The sequence below is a fragment of the Hesperophylax consimilis genome, chromosome 8, assembly GCF_061612785.1.
Source record: "Hesperophylax consimilis isolate HC1 chromosome 8, BYU_Hcon_1.0, whole genome shotgun sequence".
NCBI classification, from domain to species: Eukaryota; Metazoa; Arthropoda; class Insecta; order Trichoptera; family Limnephilidae; genus Hesperophylax; species Hesperophylax consimilis.
In genome coordinates, this window is record NC_142843.1 from 41,242,544 (window position 1) to 41,261,426 (window position 18,883).

The window sequence follows — 18,883 nt, forward strand, 5'->3', positions numbered from 1 at the left end:
TGAAATACATAAGACAATTTTAGGACAAGACTTGAAAAGACTTAGACAAGATAGCTATGCTTGATGTAAGTTATTTCTTGGAAATAATTAGAAAGCAATATAAAATGAGCTGCTTGATTCGTTAAGACGGATTTACCCAGTAACAACGAGGTCTGTCTCCAGCCATATGCCGATGGACATGCTCTGCTGGTTATCAGCCACAGAGCGATTGGCCTCTGGGTTGGTGCTGTTGGCCTCCATAAAGAAGTCGTATGAGGGGGCCATACCGGTTTTGTGGAAAGGCTCCAAGAGAACTTTGAAGTGAACCTGGAACATAATTACACATTGCTTGTTAATGGGAATATTTAGTTATTTATGATTTAGTCCTGGGTCGATTGTGATTGAGTGGCACATTTTGACCCAATCAACTAATAATCGATCGAGTTACTTTTAAAAAAAAAAAGATTATATCATTTGTTCAATCAGCGCCGTTGATGGGTGTGGCGAGCGACTATAAAAATATAAATTTTGTAAACCGAGCATCTCGAATCAGTTCCAGCCTTGAACTGCAGTGACAGTCCATTTCTGATTAACCATCTCTATTTCTGTGTCGCGAGAATGAGACTCGAGACGCCCGGTCTACATAATTTACAAATCTATGGTCTACGTCAATACGACGGCATCACAGCGATCTATCTACAGTATTTTTTGCATATCTAAAAGTACGTGATCAAATAGCGATAATAAGTTCTTAATACATAAAGCTAATTTAGAGTTCATTATCACATAACATTGCCGAAATTATGTATAAAAAATGCTTTCATGAAGTCAGACTCATATCATATAACACACCAATCGTCCTTGTGGCAGCGGGTTCCCGATATCGCACTTCAGTGTGTTGTTGTTGTAGCTGGTGGGCGGGGAGCATTGGACGGGAATCTCCGCCACGGCGTTGTCGATCCTCTCGATCTTGATGTAGTTGACTCCGCCGGGCAGCTGCAGGTTGTAGGTGGTCTCGAAGGCGTCCTCACCCATATTCTGGACTATCACATCGATGTTCAGGCGCTCCTTGGAGCCCAGCAGGTACTTGTCTACACTCCTGCATAAGAAACAACAACATTTGTAAAAAATTCTATGGTACATTTTTGCAGATTAGTCACAATCAGCTTATTTTTAACTTAATTTAAAATTAATTCATAAACAAATATAACTTCCTTCAATACGGAAATATATTTTAAGTATGTAAAATAAATCTTACGAAATACTTTTATGAATAATTTTAATGGTGTATTATAAATTCATCTTATGACTTACGAATAACCTGATAATATTTTAAAAACTCCTACAACCTTCATTATTAGCGGAAGATGTTGATTGTTCAATTATGGAGGACTTTGCCAGCAGAGGAATTGAACCCACAATGCTAAGGTGTTGTCTATTGATATTGTCTTACGGTGTAGCCATGAGTCGCAGATCAGGAATGCAGACATTATCAGAGCCGCAGTTTTTCTGAATGTTGACAGAGTCCTTCTGAGAGTTGGGCACGTTCTGGTCCAAGATGGGATGCAGGGGGGAGCGAGGGTTCCTCCGGCGCACAGCCGCTCCGGCCTTCAGCTCCTTGCTCATACTGTAGCGGATCTCTGCCTCGATGGGGGTCAGCTTGTCACGCACTTTGTCCTAGAAAAGAAAGAATTAGTATCCAATGGATGAAGTTGGTGAACGAGTGTGGAGGCAAGCACCACAATCTTAGGCACTAGGAACAGATTCGACAGCCTATTGTACGTCTCACTTTGAACACAACTAAAGGGATGAAAAAGAGTCCAACACTGGACACAGATTGGACGATGATGACAATCGTAATACTGGTTAGCAACACTAATGTACAATTTTTCAATCAATTCTGTGATAGTTTGAGCTATAAGACATACAGATGGCTCTAGTGTAGATATAGAGGTTATAGACTTATCCGACAGATGTCGGTAGTATATAGGTTTGCCCCACCATATTCAAAACTGAGATTGGGTAGCAACTAGGTTTCTAGCATCAGAAAGATTTTGAGAGCACCTTAGAGAGGAATTTGTCCTCCAGGCAGTCCTACATACACGTTCCTGATTATAAAAGTTTTTAGTCTATCTGTTTTTATTAAAAAACCAATCGTAACAGATTCATAAAGAATTGTACCAAACAGTTATGAGCTATCAAAAAGTTTGAGAGGTTCATTGTATCTAGTGCCAGAAACGCAGTGAGATGAGAAGATAATTTTTGAAATTCCTTTGTAAGAATCTACAATAATGGGCAACTCACCACAATGTAGACCTGCATGGAGTTGCAGTACATGTCGTCCCTGAGGAGGGGGATGGACTGGTTGAAAGTGTGGCGACCTTCGTTGTCCAGGAAGAAGAGGCGGGGGTCATTGGGTTTTTTCACATCCAGGATGAATTGTAAATCAAATTCTGGAAGGAAAAACAAATACAAAAAACCTTATAAGATTTATGTTTCCCTTGACAAATGGGTGAGGAGCGTACTATAAATGTTATCGAGTTGCTAATGAAATACACATAAAGCCAAGTAAAATATTGAGAAGAAAATGCTTTGAAGAAATAAACTACATTCAAATTGAAACAGAAATTATAACAGTCAGGCAAATGTACAGCCAGAATGCAGACATCAGCATGAAAACGCTCATTATTTTCTGCAAGCAGCCATTTTATTATTTTTTCATGTGACTTAATAAGAATACATAATTGATTAACATTCAGGATATTTTTTTCTATCGAAAAGTTACGTATCATAGGTAATATTTCCGAACATTGTAAGAGTTCCATGCACACATTCAAGGATGGGATTTGCTGTAAAGGAGAAGCATTTGTGAACATCCATTAACAGTTATATTTTACAGGAGATGATCGAATGAAACATCCCGAGACTCACCAAACTCGCAAATGAATCCGTCAGCTTGGAAAAATAATACATTTGCTATTATAAGGGATAAAATGTTAATTTGTCACTTCAAATCAATATCCCGTTAGTATGTTCAGGTAACTAGGAGAAAAGTGTCAAAAAATCCGAAGAAAACAATTGAACGCAATGTTTGAGAAATTGTTTCCTTTTACCTCCCAGAATGTGTGGTAAATCGTAAGATTACAATTATTGATGAATTAGTAGGAATTTATTAATAAGTATAATTTCAAACTTACCAACTCGAGTGTCAACACCGATTCCATCGTATTTGAGGCAGTAGTTGATGGTCGTGCAAGCCACCTTCCTCCTGTTGAACAACGAGCAGTTCTTCTCTTCCAGGGAAATCAGCTTAGATTCCGTTCCGAAGAGAATACTTGCTGTCATTTTTACTACCGGTTTAGCCCTAGAGGAAACAGAAAAGTGGTTATGAATCCAAGGTTCATACCCCAGTCCTACAGATATCTTGTTCAACCATCTGCTTATTTTTATATATTTCAATAATTATTTTAAATATTTTTATTTTTTTTTATTTGTGCTTACCTGAATAGAAAAGCGGTGTCAGCTTCATAAGCCCCCACCACCAGGTCGGTGTACTGGTTGGTATCTAGGTCCACCCCGCCTGCAACGGAGAAGCCAAAGGTGGATAGCGATGGCTGCGCCATATCCTCAGCACGCAGGATCTGCGAGGGCTTCTCGCGTACGCCTCCTGCTGCCCCGTGGAAGATGTAAACGGCGCCGCGCCCCGTCACCCCATCGTAGGGTGCTCCTACGGCGAAATCTGGGAAGACCACACAAATCTTTATGACAATCATAATCAACATCACGATATTATGTCCCTGGGTGGTATTTGGCCCCTTCACAAATGTTCTCCACTGGCTTTGGTGTGCTCCAATCTATTGTAAAGTAGTCAGTCTGTATTTGGGTCGCTTTTACTGGAGCACTTATTAATCATCATTTTTGAAGTACATTAATCTGGTCTACTTTCACATTTCGTACAGTCAATAAATCAACAGCAAAACATGGTTTAAGTAGATTGAATCAAGAATCATCTACATGGAGGTGAGTCTGTATCCTTTGCGTTAGCTAACGCAGGTCAAATCGGCATTGAACAAATTGCATGTAACGTACATATCAGTCTCACTCCCTAGGAGTTAATAATATATATGCATTTTACGCGTAACTCATTTAACGCTGCGTTAGCTAACACAAAAGATACAGACTCACCCCTTGGTTTATTTATACTATCCAACGTTCAACGTACTTTCACTTTGTTGGCCTTGGTGAAAATCTAACTTCTTGGTTGATTAAGAAGTATTTAAAATAGATAAAATCATTTATATACATACCTCCAAATCCATCCAAGTTGATATCTCCAAGAGAAGCCAGGGACAAGCCAAACCTAGACTTGGACAGGAAGCCACCACGTGACTCCACTCGCGTAAAACGTCCCTGGAAATAAAACAGAAATCTTTAACACGATAACGTTAAGATGAATACTAATATATGAACTTAGGTACTTGAAATATAGTAATCGTTTTATATTACCCACACTCAGGCAGTGCCTTAGTGGGTTTTCATTTCTTGTGTATACAATTTGGTATTATATATTATGTTATTATTTACTATCTATTAATATGTATGTAAAGAAAACCACTTAGGAGTGCTTTCCTTAAGTTTGAATTTGAATGCCGCGTTACTGACAAGTTAGTTGGTGGCCCACTAGATGTCACTGCTGACAGCTTTGACATTAGCGAATTAAAGCGAGATATGAAGAGTAAAAGGGTCATTATTACTTCATTAAATACACCTGAATATAATATCTCACATTATTAAGAAAACTGAAATAAGGGCTTTAAATGTTGTTTCTTTTATTTATACAGGTGAGTGAATCTTTTGTTAACAGATAATGTGATGGTTAAGAGTTGTAAATACGTATTGTTAATAAATCTTTTGTTTTTACAGAGAAACGCAATTACGCCTTTGTTTTAAATTATAGTATTACATTATAAAAAAAACTATTATATGTATAATATATGTAAAGAAATGAAAATAAATGAAGTAAAAAAAAATATATATATAAAATATTTACTTTTCTCACAAAATTATCCGATTGCCCAAGTAAGCGAACAAAGATTAGCAGACCAAAAGCGAGCTATTTTCAAAAATAATTTAATTTCTGTAGTCACATTAGAACAGATTAAAAGAGAAGTAGCAGATAGATTGCAAAGGGGAAATAATTTAGAACAAATTAACACAAGTAACAATGTCATATCAGATGCATTGAATGTAGATAGTTTGGATAATATTCTAGTCGAAATGTCCAATGATATTACAGTAGATTCAAATAACTTAGCCGTTATTTATAATCTTAGGGAAATCAACATTGCAAATTTAAACTTTGTTGATGAAAATGTAGTAGAATTAGCTAACTTACTTCATAATAATATAAACAGATATATAGATGTAGAGCCAACAGTTAGACCAAAATTACCGAAATTGCATACGTCAAAGAAATTATCTAAATTAATTTTTGAATTAAATAACATAATTTTACCAAAAATCATATTTGACGAAATTAGTTTTTTAGATCTTCATACAATAGTATACGCTAGTGCGATTACTGTTTGTAATAAGTTAGGAATTAAATTATCATCCTCTGACGATAGATCATATAGTTATAGTAAACCAGAATGGCAGATCAGATTAGAAAATGATGTAGTATTTTTAAGAAGTAACATAGCTAGAGTAATAGAATATAAAAATGGAAATAGAAGTAGGAAAATTTTGAGACATGTAGATGAAATTTGTAGAAAATTTGGTTATAACATTGATAGTCATAATAATGAAAATATAATCAATGATTTATTGGATTTATTAAAACAAAAATTAGGCGTAAAAGCTAGTAGATTAAAAAGATATAATTATACGTATAATAAAAAAAATAATAATAGATTATTTCAGAAAAATGAAAAAATATTTTATTCCAAACTTGACGATAAACAAAATATTATTTCGAATAATAATATTCCGTTACCATCTGAATCAGATATGCGCGATTTTTGGACTAAAATTTGGAGTAAAGATATAAAACATAACGAGTCAACTCCATGGATAGAAAATGAAGAACTCAATTTTTCAGGTATTGAACAAATGAGTTTTTCTAATATATCGGTTGAATTGTTAACCAAAATTATTAAAAATACTCATAATTGGAAAGCCACGGGTTGCGATTGGATACATAATTTTTGGTACAAACGTCTGACTACTTTACATCCTCTTTTGGCAAAAAATCTTTCAAAATTTGTCAGTCAACCTCAAAATTTTCCAAATTTTCTAACTAAGGGTATTACTTATATGTTACCCAAAAGCGAAAATATTAATAATCCTTCTCAGTACAGACCCATTACATGTTTACCGACAATATACAAAATTTTAACCTCTTGTTTAACAGATTTAATATATACTCATTTAGATGAAAAAAATATTTTATCTGAACAACAAAAAGGTTGTCGCAGAAAACATATGGGATGTAAAGAACAATTAGTTATCGATTCTGTAATTCTAAAACAGATTCAAACTCGAAAACGTAATTTACATACTTGCTATATAGACTACCAAAAGGCTTTCGATAGTGTCCCGCACTCGTGGCTGATCAAAGTATTAAAAATATATAAAATTAACCCCATTATTATTAGCTTTTTGGAAAATATTATGTCCTTTTGGAATACCAATTTACTTATCAATTTAAAAGGTAAGAAAATAGTAATACCGGGCATTTCAAGTAAAAGAGGGATTTTTCAAGGAGACTCATTGAGTCCTCTTTGGTTTTGCTTAGCATTGAATCCTCTATCTAAAATGTTAATTAAAAGCAAGTTTGGAATAAAAGTTAAGGGTAATACAAGGGAGAGTAGTACAATTTCGCATTTATTATTTATGGATGATATAAAATTATTTTCGAATTCTGAACAAAATTTAGAGAAAATGATAGAGGTAGTTAAAAACTTTTCAGATGATATCAAAATGACATTTGGTTTAGATAAATGTAGAACGATCCATATAGAGAAAGGCAAAATTGTAGATGGGGACGAGAGTATATTTAGAAATTTCCAAATTACTAGTATGAAAAGGGATGAGGTTTATAAGTATTTAGGATACCCACAATCAAATAGATTAGACCATAGTAGTATTAAAAATGATATTAGGATTAAATTTCAAACTAGGATAAGGAAAATTTTAAAATGCAATCTATCTGCTAAAAATTTAGTAAAAGCAATAAATACTTGGGCAATACCTCTATTAACGTACTCATTTGGCATAATTAAATGGTCTAATACAGATTTAGATAACTTAGAAAGATTAATTAGAACTACGCTAACAAAGTTTAATTGCCATCATCCAAATTCAGCTATAGAACGAGTTAATTTACCTAGAAATTTAGGAGGTAGAGGTATAGTCAAAATAACTTCTTTGAAACATAATCAGGTAGAAATGCTAAGAACTTTTTTCCATAGGAAAGCTCATAGCTCAGAAATGCACAAAATAATTTGCAAGGCAGATAGAAATATTACACCTTTAAATTTATACGATGAGAATGCCAACATTTTTATAAATCCCAACCAGGAATTATTAGATTCCTGGTCAAATAAAATTTTACACGCAAAACACTTCAATTATCTCAACCAAACGTATGTTGACAAAATTAAGTCAAACAAATGGTTGAGTATTGGAGAGTTGAGCGCAGAAATAGAAGGATTTATGCTTGCAATTCAGGATAGAGTCATTAATACTAAAAATTATAGAAAGCATATAATCAAAGATACAAATCAAATTGATGATTTGTGTAGAAAATGTTTGGCTTTTCCGGAAACTATAGAACATATTATATCGGGATGTTCTATATTAGCACCGTCCGAGTATACATTTAGGCACAATCAAGTTTTAAAAATAATTCACCAAAATTTGGTAATTAAACATAACTTGATTGACTGCCGTAATGTAGTACCATATTATGAATACGAACCAAATTCATTTTTAGAAAACGAATTTTATAAAATATATTATGATAAAACTATACTAACAGACCGAGCGATTAGTCATAATAGACCCGATATAGTTTTACATGACAAAATTAAAAAAATAACTTATATCATTGATGTTGCTATTCCAAATTCCTGTAATATTCAAAAATCTGTTAGTGAAAAAATAAGAAAATACACAGATTTAGGAAATGAAATAAAAAGAATTTGGCATTCTCAGACTATAAAAATATTACCATTCGTTATTTCGGCTACTGGCATTATACCTAGCTCTCTAATTAAAAATTTAGGCGTATTAGATCTATCAAAAAATTTATATATAAAGATGCAAAAGTCGGTCATTTTGAATACATGTAGGATAACAAAAGATTTTTTAAATATTTATGTTGAGGGATCAGTAGGATTTATAGGCCCTGTTAGAAGTTCTACCGAGCCGAACCCTCTGATATGAAAATATCTGGAGACGGTGAATTTTTTTTCCCATTTGATATCTGGTGATTTGACGTGTTGTTGTTCTTGTATTGTTTTGTATTTATTTTACTTATATAATGCACTTACATAGTGTTGATTGACTAGCTGATCATTTGTGGAAAAGTGAGTGGAAGGGTTAAGTTTTTCCTTTGGGGAAGACTTAACCCGGACAACTAAATCGGAAGTTTAAAATTAACATTACCGATTACGTTAAAATGAATGGTGATGAAACTAGCGAGGTGCGATTATTGCTAGTTGAAAACTTTTATATGACATTACCGATAACGTTAAAATGAATGCATATCATTACCAATAACGTTAACATGAATACAAATCACTATTAATAACGTTAACATAAAACACATAACATTAACATGAATTAATTTCACTACCAATATCATTAAAATGAAAAAATATCATTACCAATATCGTTAATATGAATACATAACATTACCAATAACTTTAACATGTACACGTATCATTACCAATTATATGTTAATATAGATACACATCACTATCAATATCGTCAGCATGAATGCATAACATTACCAATAATTTTAACGTAAATACATAATATTACCAATAACTTTAACATGTATACATATAATTACCAATAATATTAACATGTATAAGTATCATTAATATTAAAACAACCAATAATCTTAACATGAATGCATAACATTATCACAATTACATACTAATCTTTGTCTATTTTCAAGTCAAATAATATATGGGACAGAGAATAGTACTGGAGTCTCACCTGTTCACTGCTCTGGTAGATGATGTAAACCCTGCCGACGTCGTACTTGCCCTCGTTGTTGGTCGGGGTGAACATGGGGGCCCCCACGATGAGGTCATCGAGACCGTCTCCGTCCACGTCAGCAGCACACAAACTGTAACCAAAGTAGCCGCCCATCTGCTCCCCTGTCAGGTTCTGCAAGTTCTGCAGATCCCAGGAGTACAGCACCACCTAGGAGGTCACAATAAAGCATTTATTATACAATACCTGTACCCCTGCCACAAGTTGAAAGAGAAACAAGAGCGCGTGTCGCTTTTACGTCCAACTAATTTTTTGGTGTTTCTTTATTCATAAAAATTTAAATGATTACAGTTTTTTTGTTTTCTACAGCCACCATAGTAGGCACATTCCCGTATTATGGTATGGTGCTGTTTTTCAAAAAAAGCATGTTTGTCCAACAGTTTGCGTAGTTTTTTTTTTAAAAAGGCATGTTTTTACCTGTCACAGGTGATAGGTGGCTATAATATAGGTATATAAAACACACGCATAATTCGAATGCAACGTTTTGTCAAAATTTCAAAGCAGTTAGATTTTGAACAAACCAACATTTACATTTTTATTTATATAGATATAGATGGAAAAATTGGATAGTGTTAGATAACTAAACTTACATGAACTTTGTACATTTATTTATTAACTACGTTTTTAGGGGCTTTTAAAAATTATATAGTATTTATTATACATAACTAAATTGCCTCAGTAACAATCTTTTGTATTTGTTAAGTGATAAATTAAAGATGTCCACTGACTCGGTATAATTATTTCCCTCCATAAGTATTCTGGGCAATGAGGAATACCTACATATTTATGGTAGTTAGTCTCAGAATTTTTCCCACTGAAATAAATACTTTATATAATATTTAGATCTTTGTATTTTATAAGCCATTTGTTTCTTACAAATAAATAAATCTCACTAGGAATATAACAGTTTCATGTTCAGATTTCATTTATAGACAAAAGTGATTCAACCTCAATCCGCAATAAGGAAGTTGAGTCCATTTTTTTTATTTTTTTTTTATCAATGTTCGCATTCAAACTTAAATACTGGTATTTTTTTAAAGTTTGTTTTCATAATTAAATTAATTCTCAAAGTTTAAATTTTATTAAGCCCGCCAAAACGAGCGGAATCCGAGCGGTAAGAGGCGGGGTGTGGTGTGACGTCATTCGAACTGTGAAAACCACGTCGCATAAGCATTTTGTATGGAAAAATTTCTAATTCTTCAACAAGGAATTCCAGTAATTTTTTTACCAATGTTAACCGTCTATTAGAATTGATGTTATTAAAAAAAAAAGAAAATTGATTAAGATTTCATAGTTAAATTAATATTTTAAGTTAGAATATTTGCTTTTCTCGCCCGGTACGGTACTTATACGGTATTGCCGTCGCTACTTGTTGACGTTCCCCGCGCGAATTCAGGACCACCGCGCAGAAAAGTAAAGACCAATAGTAAAATAACGGTTTACAGCCCAGTTCACTGTGAGACTTTTCTGGGCGGCCGGCGGCCTGAAGTGTATCACATGCTATGTGACATGTATAATAATAAAAACTTCTAAGTTATGCAATAATGCAATAAACAACATATTATTATAAAGCACTATACGAATATGTATCTTTAGAAATCCATTTCATATAATAATAACAACAAATACGTACATATATTTGACAAACCCAAATAAACCTTTGGCCTATACACCTCTCTCATCTAAACCGACCATCTCTCATGTAATAGAAAGAGATGCACCATAGGTGATCCGTTGTACGTACAAGTCACGACACATGTGACGTCAGAATTCTTTCGACCAATCGTGGAGCGTATATAGTCTATTGCTATTGAATGCTTTTTCAAGAACGTTTAACTAATTCTAAGAATAATAATATAGAAATATATTTATATATTTAGAATCGATATTTTTTGATCTACATGAACATATTTTTTATAAGTCAAAATATTTTTTACTCAACTTCCTTATTAGATTGTGTATGATATAATAAATTGTCTAACCTTCCCGTACAGGTTGCCTCCTCTAGGCATGCCCACAGCTACCCCCTGCTCTCCGCTGCCGTTGAAGTCCCCCACCGCCACGGAGTAGCCGAGGTACGAGTCATCATCAGCCGCTCGGCTCTCTGCCGTGCTGAGTACACTGGGCTTCACATCCAGACTCTGCGAGTATAGTTGACCTGCACATGGTCATAATAGTCTCAGTAAAGCCATACCACATGGGGAGTCTCGTTAAGAGTGACTTGTTAACTTTGTTCTTAAACTGCTAGGAATTTAGTTACCTATTCTATAGTTATCTATTCTATAAGTGAGGCACACTAAAGACGGATTGTTTCACGGAATTTAAACAATTCATCAAATTTCAAAGTTGATTTTCAAGTTCTGTGAAGGTTCTATTTATGTTCTGTTATAATATCATTATTGGCCAGTTGTTTCACAAAACTGAAATAATAACAGAACTTGAATAGGACCTTTACATGACTTGAAAATGAATTGTGAAATTTGATGAATTGTTCAAATTCCTTAGTCATTAATTATTTCTGCTTCTTTTTCAAAGTATTCATGCTCGCTTTCTCTCCAATTCGAATTAACAACATGCTTTTATATTCATGTACATTTTAATTTCACTAATATTTCTACACTATGCTCTTTGTGATGTGAAAATACAATGTTGCTAATGTGCGCTATGCGCATAGAATCAATGACCGAATATAATAATATTATATCGATTGGTAGAACCCTTGTTGTCAAAATGAAGGCAAGATTGAATCCAAAGCAATGTGATGGTTGATACCCTTGGTTAGTTTACAAGTTGTCTGAACTAAATAACAATTTAACAAAAACATTTATAGATTGATCAATTATAATATTGAGCCATATGTATTGTACCTATTTTTAAAGAATACCTAATTTGATTGATGTGAAACATGAATAATATGGTTACATTACCCTGCTGTGTTGGTTTTGAATTCCTGTATAATGTTTTTTTTATAGTAAAAAACATTGAAACCAACATACATTATGTTTGTTATCCATCACCAGTTAGATAGCGTATTAAAGTTTTATAATAATCATAATAAATTAACAATATTTAAGCGGAAGAATGCTATGGCGTATGGTTCCCAATGTTCCCAATGCAGCCCAGTTTTAGCCTGCTTTACGGTTAAACTGAAATAAATTTTCATATTATTTTCAAAAGGGGTTATAAGTTTTTTTTTAATTTTGAAGAGTTTTTGGAGTCCAATTTTAATATCAGCAAATCATCCTTCCACCTAAAGAATAACCATTAATATTATATTATTTTACTAAACTCGTCAGACTATAATTTATTGATAATACTGGGTTAAAGATTAATATTTTTGAGTAAAGGGTGTATTCAAATTCTGGGAAAAAATTGATGTTAGGTGAGAACAACTGTATTCAGTTGTCAATGGCCCATTTTATATAAAATCATAATATTGTCTACTGGCAGAGCAGTTTGACATTTGCTGGTTATATTGCGAAGAATGAATTATATTTTATTGGAGAATGTTGTTTTATCAGTAGTTACCCAAATTATATTACGTTCTAAGCCACAACATAAACAATGAGACATTTTTACATAAATACAACATCAATTATTTAGCATTGGCTTCCACTAATTTTGTCATGCAACACTGAACATTCACATGTCTGCTCATAAAGATTTTCACAGTTCAATCATAAAAACTTGTTTTTACTTATTTGGAAAATCTAATAACTTGAAAATAAGATAGACATAGTTGATTTATGTGTCTGAGTAGGTATAACAGGAATTTTGTAAATAAGAAATATAAGCCACTTAATGAGTACGCTTCAATGACAATAATATATGCTATTGTATAGACAAATAATGTTTTGCTTGCATTAGATTTCCCAAAGCACTGAAAAAGTCTAAAAGATTAAATCACATTCATTGATATATTGACAATAATCTCTACACTAGTTTTGTGTAGGTGGGTACAACATATAAACGTAAAGAATAATTTTTAAAAAGGGAGAGTGCATCGCAACATTGAGTCCGAATAAATCTCTAGGAAAATCAGAATTAATTCATGTTCTGCAGGGTGCTGTCGCCGCCGCTGGTCTCGCCATTCCTGCACCGGTTGTATTAATCATTAATGTGATTAATGGAAGTAAGATTAACACCATCAAGATTTATTTGTCATTACTTGAATTTTCATCCGTTGGGAAGCAACCGTGTACAAAATAGTTTCGGTGAAAAGTCAAAACTTTTATTTGGTGGTATACAATCCCACACAGCCTGTCACACCTAAAAAGATGATGTCTTATGCTACGTATGAACTTCAACTTATGGGAAAGAAACAAAGCAACCGCAAAGGGCGCGAAACGCCGCTTGCAGTTGCTTCGTTCCTGCTCATTCGTGGCTCGGTTCGCGTGTCAGTTCACAAATGTACACGTACCATAATAAGTGTGGGTGTGGCGACGATATACGATATATTTGAAAATTATGCGACCTCCTCTCCTGTCAGAACAATTTACGGAGCACCGTAATTACGCGGCTGTCATTTGTTGAAGTGACAGATCCCACAAATAAATGATATTCCGCGGCAGTTTCCCAATTGATATGACCCCCTCTCCCGAGGACGATTATAGCTTAGTATGTCACCCCAACATATAATAAAGACTTAGACACATTACGCTATATTATGCCATAGGCAGAAGAGGGGTCGCATAATTTTCAAACATAGCCTGGCTAGCAGACCACGGCGCATATCGTCGCCACGTCCACACTTATAAAACATCATATTTTTAGGTGTGACAGGTCTGTATGGGATTTTATTGCGAAAAATATGGAGTTATATAAAACGCTTTGAACTTAGCGTAATCAGTCACCCCTTAATATAGAGCGTAATTTGTTTTAGTGCTGCCATTACGAGAAAAAATATTTTTTCTTCTATGGTCTGATAGGTATCTACCCTAGTTTTTTGTGGAAGGTGGGTGGGTAATTTTAGTGGAAGTAAATTCAAATAGTGACATTAACATATAAGCAGTATTAGGACAAGCTGACTTATTTTTCTGACTGTGGTCAGTGTGAATAGGAATAACAACGGCCACTAAAAATAATAAGGATTATTGTTTTGTAAATTAAAATAAGTAGCATTTGAGATAGGCGGTCACATCGACAGATCGAGGGGGGAATATCCAGTTTATACAACATATATAAGTGTATGTTAATGTTAATGTTATTTTTACGGATTTCTTTAATGCCCCCCTAACATCCGTCAGTGATCAGTATCAGTATAGGCTTTACCTTCGCCGTACTCCTTGTACCTCGGAGGCATGTAAGGCAGGACGATTGTCGGGTTTACTGAGTACATCTGGCCTGTGGAACATGTGCCAAATATAGAATGGAGGAAACATGGGCAACAGCACAATACATTTATTATTCCTGTCAACGGATACCACAATACCTCCGGGACGGTTGTTCAAAGAATTTTCTTACCACTTTTTATATACTACTAGCTGTACCCCGCCACGCTTTGCTGTGGCTCAGTCTGTCTATGCGAGACAGATTTAAGATTTTGATCAAACGAACATTTACATTTTTAATTTATATAGATAGATAGATGTTTTAATTAGGTATTAATTTTTTCATCTTCTCGGGTGTGGCGATAAAAACGTCGTATTTGATGCATCTTGCTGATTTACGAGTATTATTAAAACTTTTTAATATATCCACACAGTTAGTAATTATGGATGTAATTATAATGATATGTGATGTTTAATATTGAAATATTTTTATGATTATCCCAACAATCCGGTTCCAACCTAAATTTCCCTCTCTCTTGTTTTGTTCCATTTCCTAACTCATTTCATTTCTTACCTTCGAAGAAAGCAAGCAAGAACATTTTGAAAAATAGAAGCCTAAAGCAAGTGTCATTTGTTACGTTAATTTCGTCGTTGTTGCATATAGTTACACATTTGTCGCCCCCTCGTAATAATTATCGTAAAACAGTAAAAATCAGCCCAAATCGAATAAATATTAAACTATTGTCGTGTGTGATACAAAAACCGTTGTGAAACATTACTAGACGTACATCTATAAACTATAGTCCCACAAAACATTCAAGTCCAACAACAGAACTTCCAAATGAAACAAGATCATTCTCAAGGTAAAGGCCTCCTTTTTTCCCACTCCTATTTTACTTGTGATAAACATGATTGTTCGATCTTATTTTCTCGTTAAAAATTACAGTCCATTCGTCGAGTACTAATCGATCGGTACACAACATGTAAGAATATTATGTTACGATATTTTTCGAGGTTTAGATCGTGGAATCAACTCGTACGTTGGTAGGTATCTAAATTTTGAAAGAACTCATCGTGAAGATGTATGCAACTGTTCGCAAAATAATTTATAATAAAATGTGCCTAGATAAAAGAGCTTGAAGATGATGTGTTACCTTGCCAGTACCAGCTTCCGGGGGCTCCGATGAATAATCTTTGGCCATCCTGAAAAGATAGAAAAAAGTATTAATAAAAACAATTTTTTTAACAAGAATGCAAAATACATACCTGGCAGCGTCCATTTAATAAATAATGAAAAAATAATGTTAATAATTTTCGCTTTCGAATCGGAAATCATTTGGGTTAGTAAAGGTACCTATTTAACAATTTAACTATGTAAATGTACACCGTGTTCCACGCTCATTCCACGAAACTTTGGGGTTCAAGAAAAACAAATATTTAATTTAATTAATTTCTTGTTTTTGTATGGCGATTTACAAAGCGATCATATAAACACGCCTTTATAATTATTATTTCTTCGCAGTCGGTCAGCTATTCTATTTAAGATTTTGATTTTGAGGGTGGCCATTTTGTTATTCGAATACGTGCATTTTCTTTCAAACGTGCATTACTCGCTTTAGATTAGAATTCGATTAGAATGCTTTGTTTGAAAAACTTTATCAGGATTTTTTCTTAGATTATTTCGAATAAACCACCCCAAAGTTTATAAAAGATACATGACGCCAACGGACGTTGGCGTCATGTATCTTTTATCAGGAGATTTTTCAATGTGGATGAGTGTTTCAGGCTAATAATTATTGCTTGTAAAATAATTGTTACCCTTTCTGCTATGCATAAAAAAAATCTTGTCTTAAACATTAGTTTACCAAAAAAAAAATAATAATCGCTTTAGCTATGTTTGGTGACCAGGTCTGAACAGCAGGTTATTTCCAAACCTTCCCTTTCTCCTTCCCCTCCCTGGATTCCTCTAGCCTCGCAACATTCCGTAAACTTGATTATACCATCCTTGGTGGGCTTACCCTTTTAGTTTGTTTGTAAACAGAAATATGCCGACAAAGATGTATATTGCAAGTCAGCATTGAAACCGGGAACGTGGAATGTTATTCAAATTTCGTCACACGCCGGAGACACCGAATTAAACCCATTATTACATGCTCGATATCAGTACCTACCCAGATCTCAATAATAAAAAAAAAACGAATGTAGGTAGATGGCAATAGAAGGCAGGTACCTACCCAGTGTAGATGCCCAATATGAAGAAAAAAAGATTTATTTAGGTAGGTACCTACCCGGAAACTCAACACCAGAACATTTTTTTTAATAGGTAGGTACGTACCAAGTTCTAAAGAAAAAATATGTAGTAAGGTAGAAGCATTAATGATAAAAAACAAACATTGAACTACCTATATAAAAAATATTTTACTTGGAAATCAAAAAAAACTGATTCCCCTAGTTTCATTTGAAAATCTCACAAATTATCCCACTATACTCTATTTATCCTCCATAATATATATTTTTTCTTCCTTCCAAATACAATAATTTATATTGATTTTTATTTAGTAATTTTTTTACTTTGTAACCTAGCTATATTATTTTTTTCGCAAATGTACACTCCTCTTCCATCCACAAGCAAATGCTTTTAATGGAAGTGTAGTATAAAATAAAACAGTATGACTTATAAACATTGTATATTTATTGTAAAAAACACAAATAATAAACAAATAAACAATAAAAAAGGTAGGTAAGAACTAGCTAGATATTTCGGTTAAATTCACGTGACAAAAGTATTAAAATAGCCATTCAGCGCCAGTTGAACAGTTGTTTTTGACAGTTGAAAGGACCCCGTTAAATGCCGATTGTAAGTCCGTTTCAGCTTTTAAACAAATTGTGATCAGCAGAAGAGGACGACTATCATGTCGTTAAGCTTGTCAGCGTATTACAATTTAAAAAAAAACGAAACGCACCTAGAATCGGCACTTACAAGGACCTTCCAAATATCGAAAAAACAAAATGGCGCTGAATGACAATGTTACGTTTGAATTTTTGCGAAACAACCGGGCCTTAGTCACTTTGTATGTACTTGGCGGCCAGAAAATAATTAGCGTTGTTTCAACCATGCCATAGGTCACCCGAAGTGGCCCGCTACGTTTGGTGACTTAGCAGGGGTGCCGAGGTTCATGAGTTGAGGTTTGTCTAGGTCTTACCGGTGGATGCATTTGTCCACCAACTGCGTGGCGGGTCGGATCGAGAGAGACAGGTAAGGGGGAGACCTTTTGACCTCTCCATCCGGACTCTCTCTCGACTCATGGACTTGCACTGCAGTGGGAGGGATGAATTCAAACGTCCGTCACTCCTGGACACACTGAATCCCAGATTCCTATCCACCCCTCTTACCTTTTTCCTTCCCAGATCTTCCTGTCCTTTCTTTCCTTAAAAAAAACCTCCACACAGCATCCCCAAAGATGATATAGACCCTTAGGGAAATTATTTTGGCTCCTGTGTAGAGCTAATGTGAAAAAAAATGTAGCCAATTATTTAGCTAATGGGTACCGTATTACGTAAGTATGAATGTGGCTGCAACAAAACCGTCTAGAAAGAATCGTAGTTAGAGATATTTATTTGATTTGTGGCAGGTTGCCAGGAAGCCAGGATGCCAGGATGCCAGGATATCATGCCAAGGTGCCACCAGGTGTATATCTATTGCAAACAGATCGCGAGTTGCAAGAAAGTCGGCATCCAAAATCCATTACCAAGCGATTGGAAACTAGTAGACAAAGAGAGGAGAAATTTGTCGACTTGGAAATGTCAAAACTTCGAAGGGGAAGCGATACGTACAATAGAATAGGTTTTAAAATGGGTTAGTCATTTTTGTGTTTACTATTCGACTTCACCCTCAGTTTAAATGTTTTTTTCGATATCTTTTTTTCTTATTTAAACATACACACGGAGAAAATTACTATTGCTATTTTATTAAGAATCACTTCGAATTATTATATCAGGAAACCTGTTAATTCATTCTTACGGCCTGTAATCCTGTTTATAACCGGAATTACCAATAATTTGAAGAGATTCTTAATAAATTAACAATAGGCGTTTTTTCTCCTTGTAGGAACATAGAATAAAGAATAAAACTAAAAATACTTTCAACACGAAATTGAATGGAATGTTCCATTTAGCCCAGTGGCACAGAGCTCTGTCTCATTGACACTCGCCTGACATCGTAGATCTCCATCCCATTTGAATTTCGTAAATTCAGTTTTGTATTGTAAATTTAAGCCCCGATTGGACAAATATTAGGATCATGAAACACGCAACAACAATTCCATAATATAGGTACCTACCGAGAT

The 18,883-nt window shown here is 34.2% G+C and overlaps 1 protein-coding gene across 2 annotated transcripts in view; it reads right to left on the bottom strand.

Annotated features, from left to right (window-relative positions):
- Window positions 1-18,883, bottom strand: part of if (integrin subunit alpha inflated) — a 218,611-nt gene that overhangs the window by 15,172 nt on the left and 184,556 nt on the right. The window contains exons 6-16 of one of the 2 annotated variants that reach the window (XM_089634286.1): window positions 15,692-15,740; window positions 14,539-14,610; window positions 11,250-11,425; window positions 9,208-9,417; window positions 4,287-4,389; window positions 3,481-3,718; window positions 3,177-3,343; window positions 2,284-2,432; window positions 1,433-1,656; window positions 832-1,078; window positions 137-306 (exon numbers count right to left, since the gene is read on the bottom strand). In XM_089634286.1, the coding sequence (XP_089490412.1) occupies window positions 137-306; window positions 832-1,078; window positions 1,433-1,656; window positions 2,284-2,432; window positions 3,177-3,343; window positions 3,481-3,718; window positions 4,287-4,389; window positions 9,208-9,417; window positions 11,250-11,425; window positions 14,539-14,610; window positions 15,692-15,740 (1,805 nt within the window). The remainder of the gene's footprint in view (window positions 1-136; window positions 307-831; window positions 1,079-1,432; window positions 1,657-2,283; window positions 2,433-3,176; window positions 3,344-3,480; window positions 3,719-4,286; window positions 4,390-9,207; window positions 9,418-11,249; window positions 11,426-14,538; window positions 14,611-15,691; window positions 15,741-18,883) is intronic. The other variant, XM_089634287.1, reaches the window with a different exon arrangement.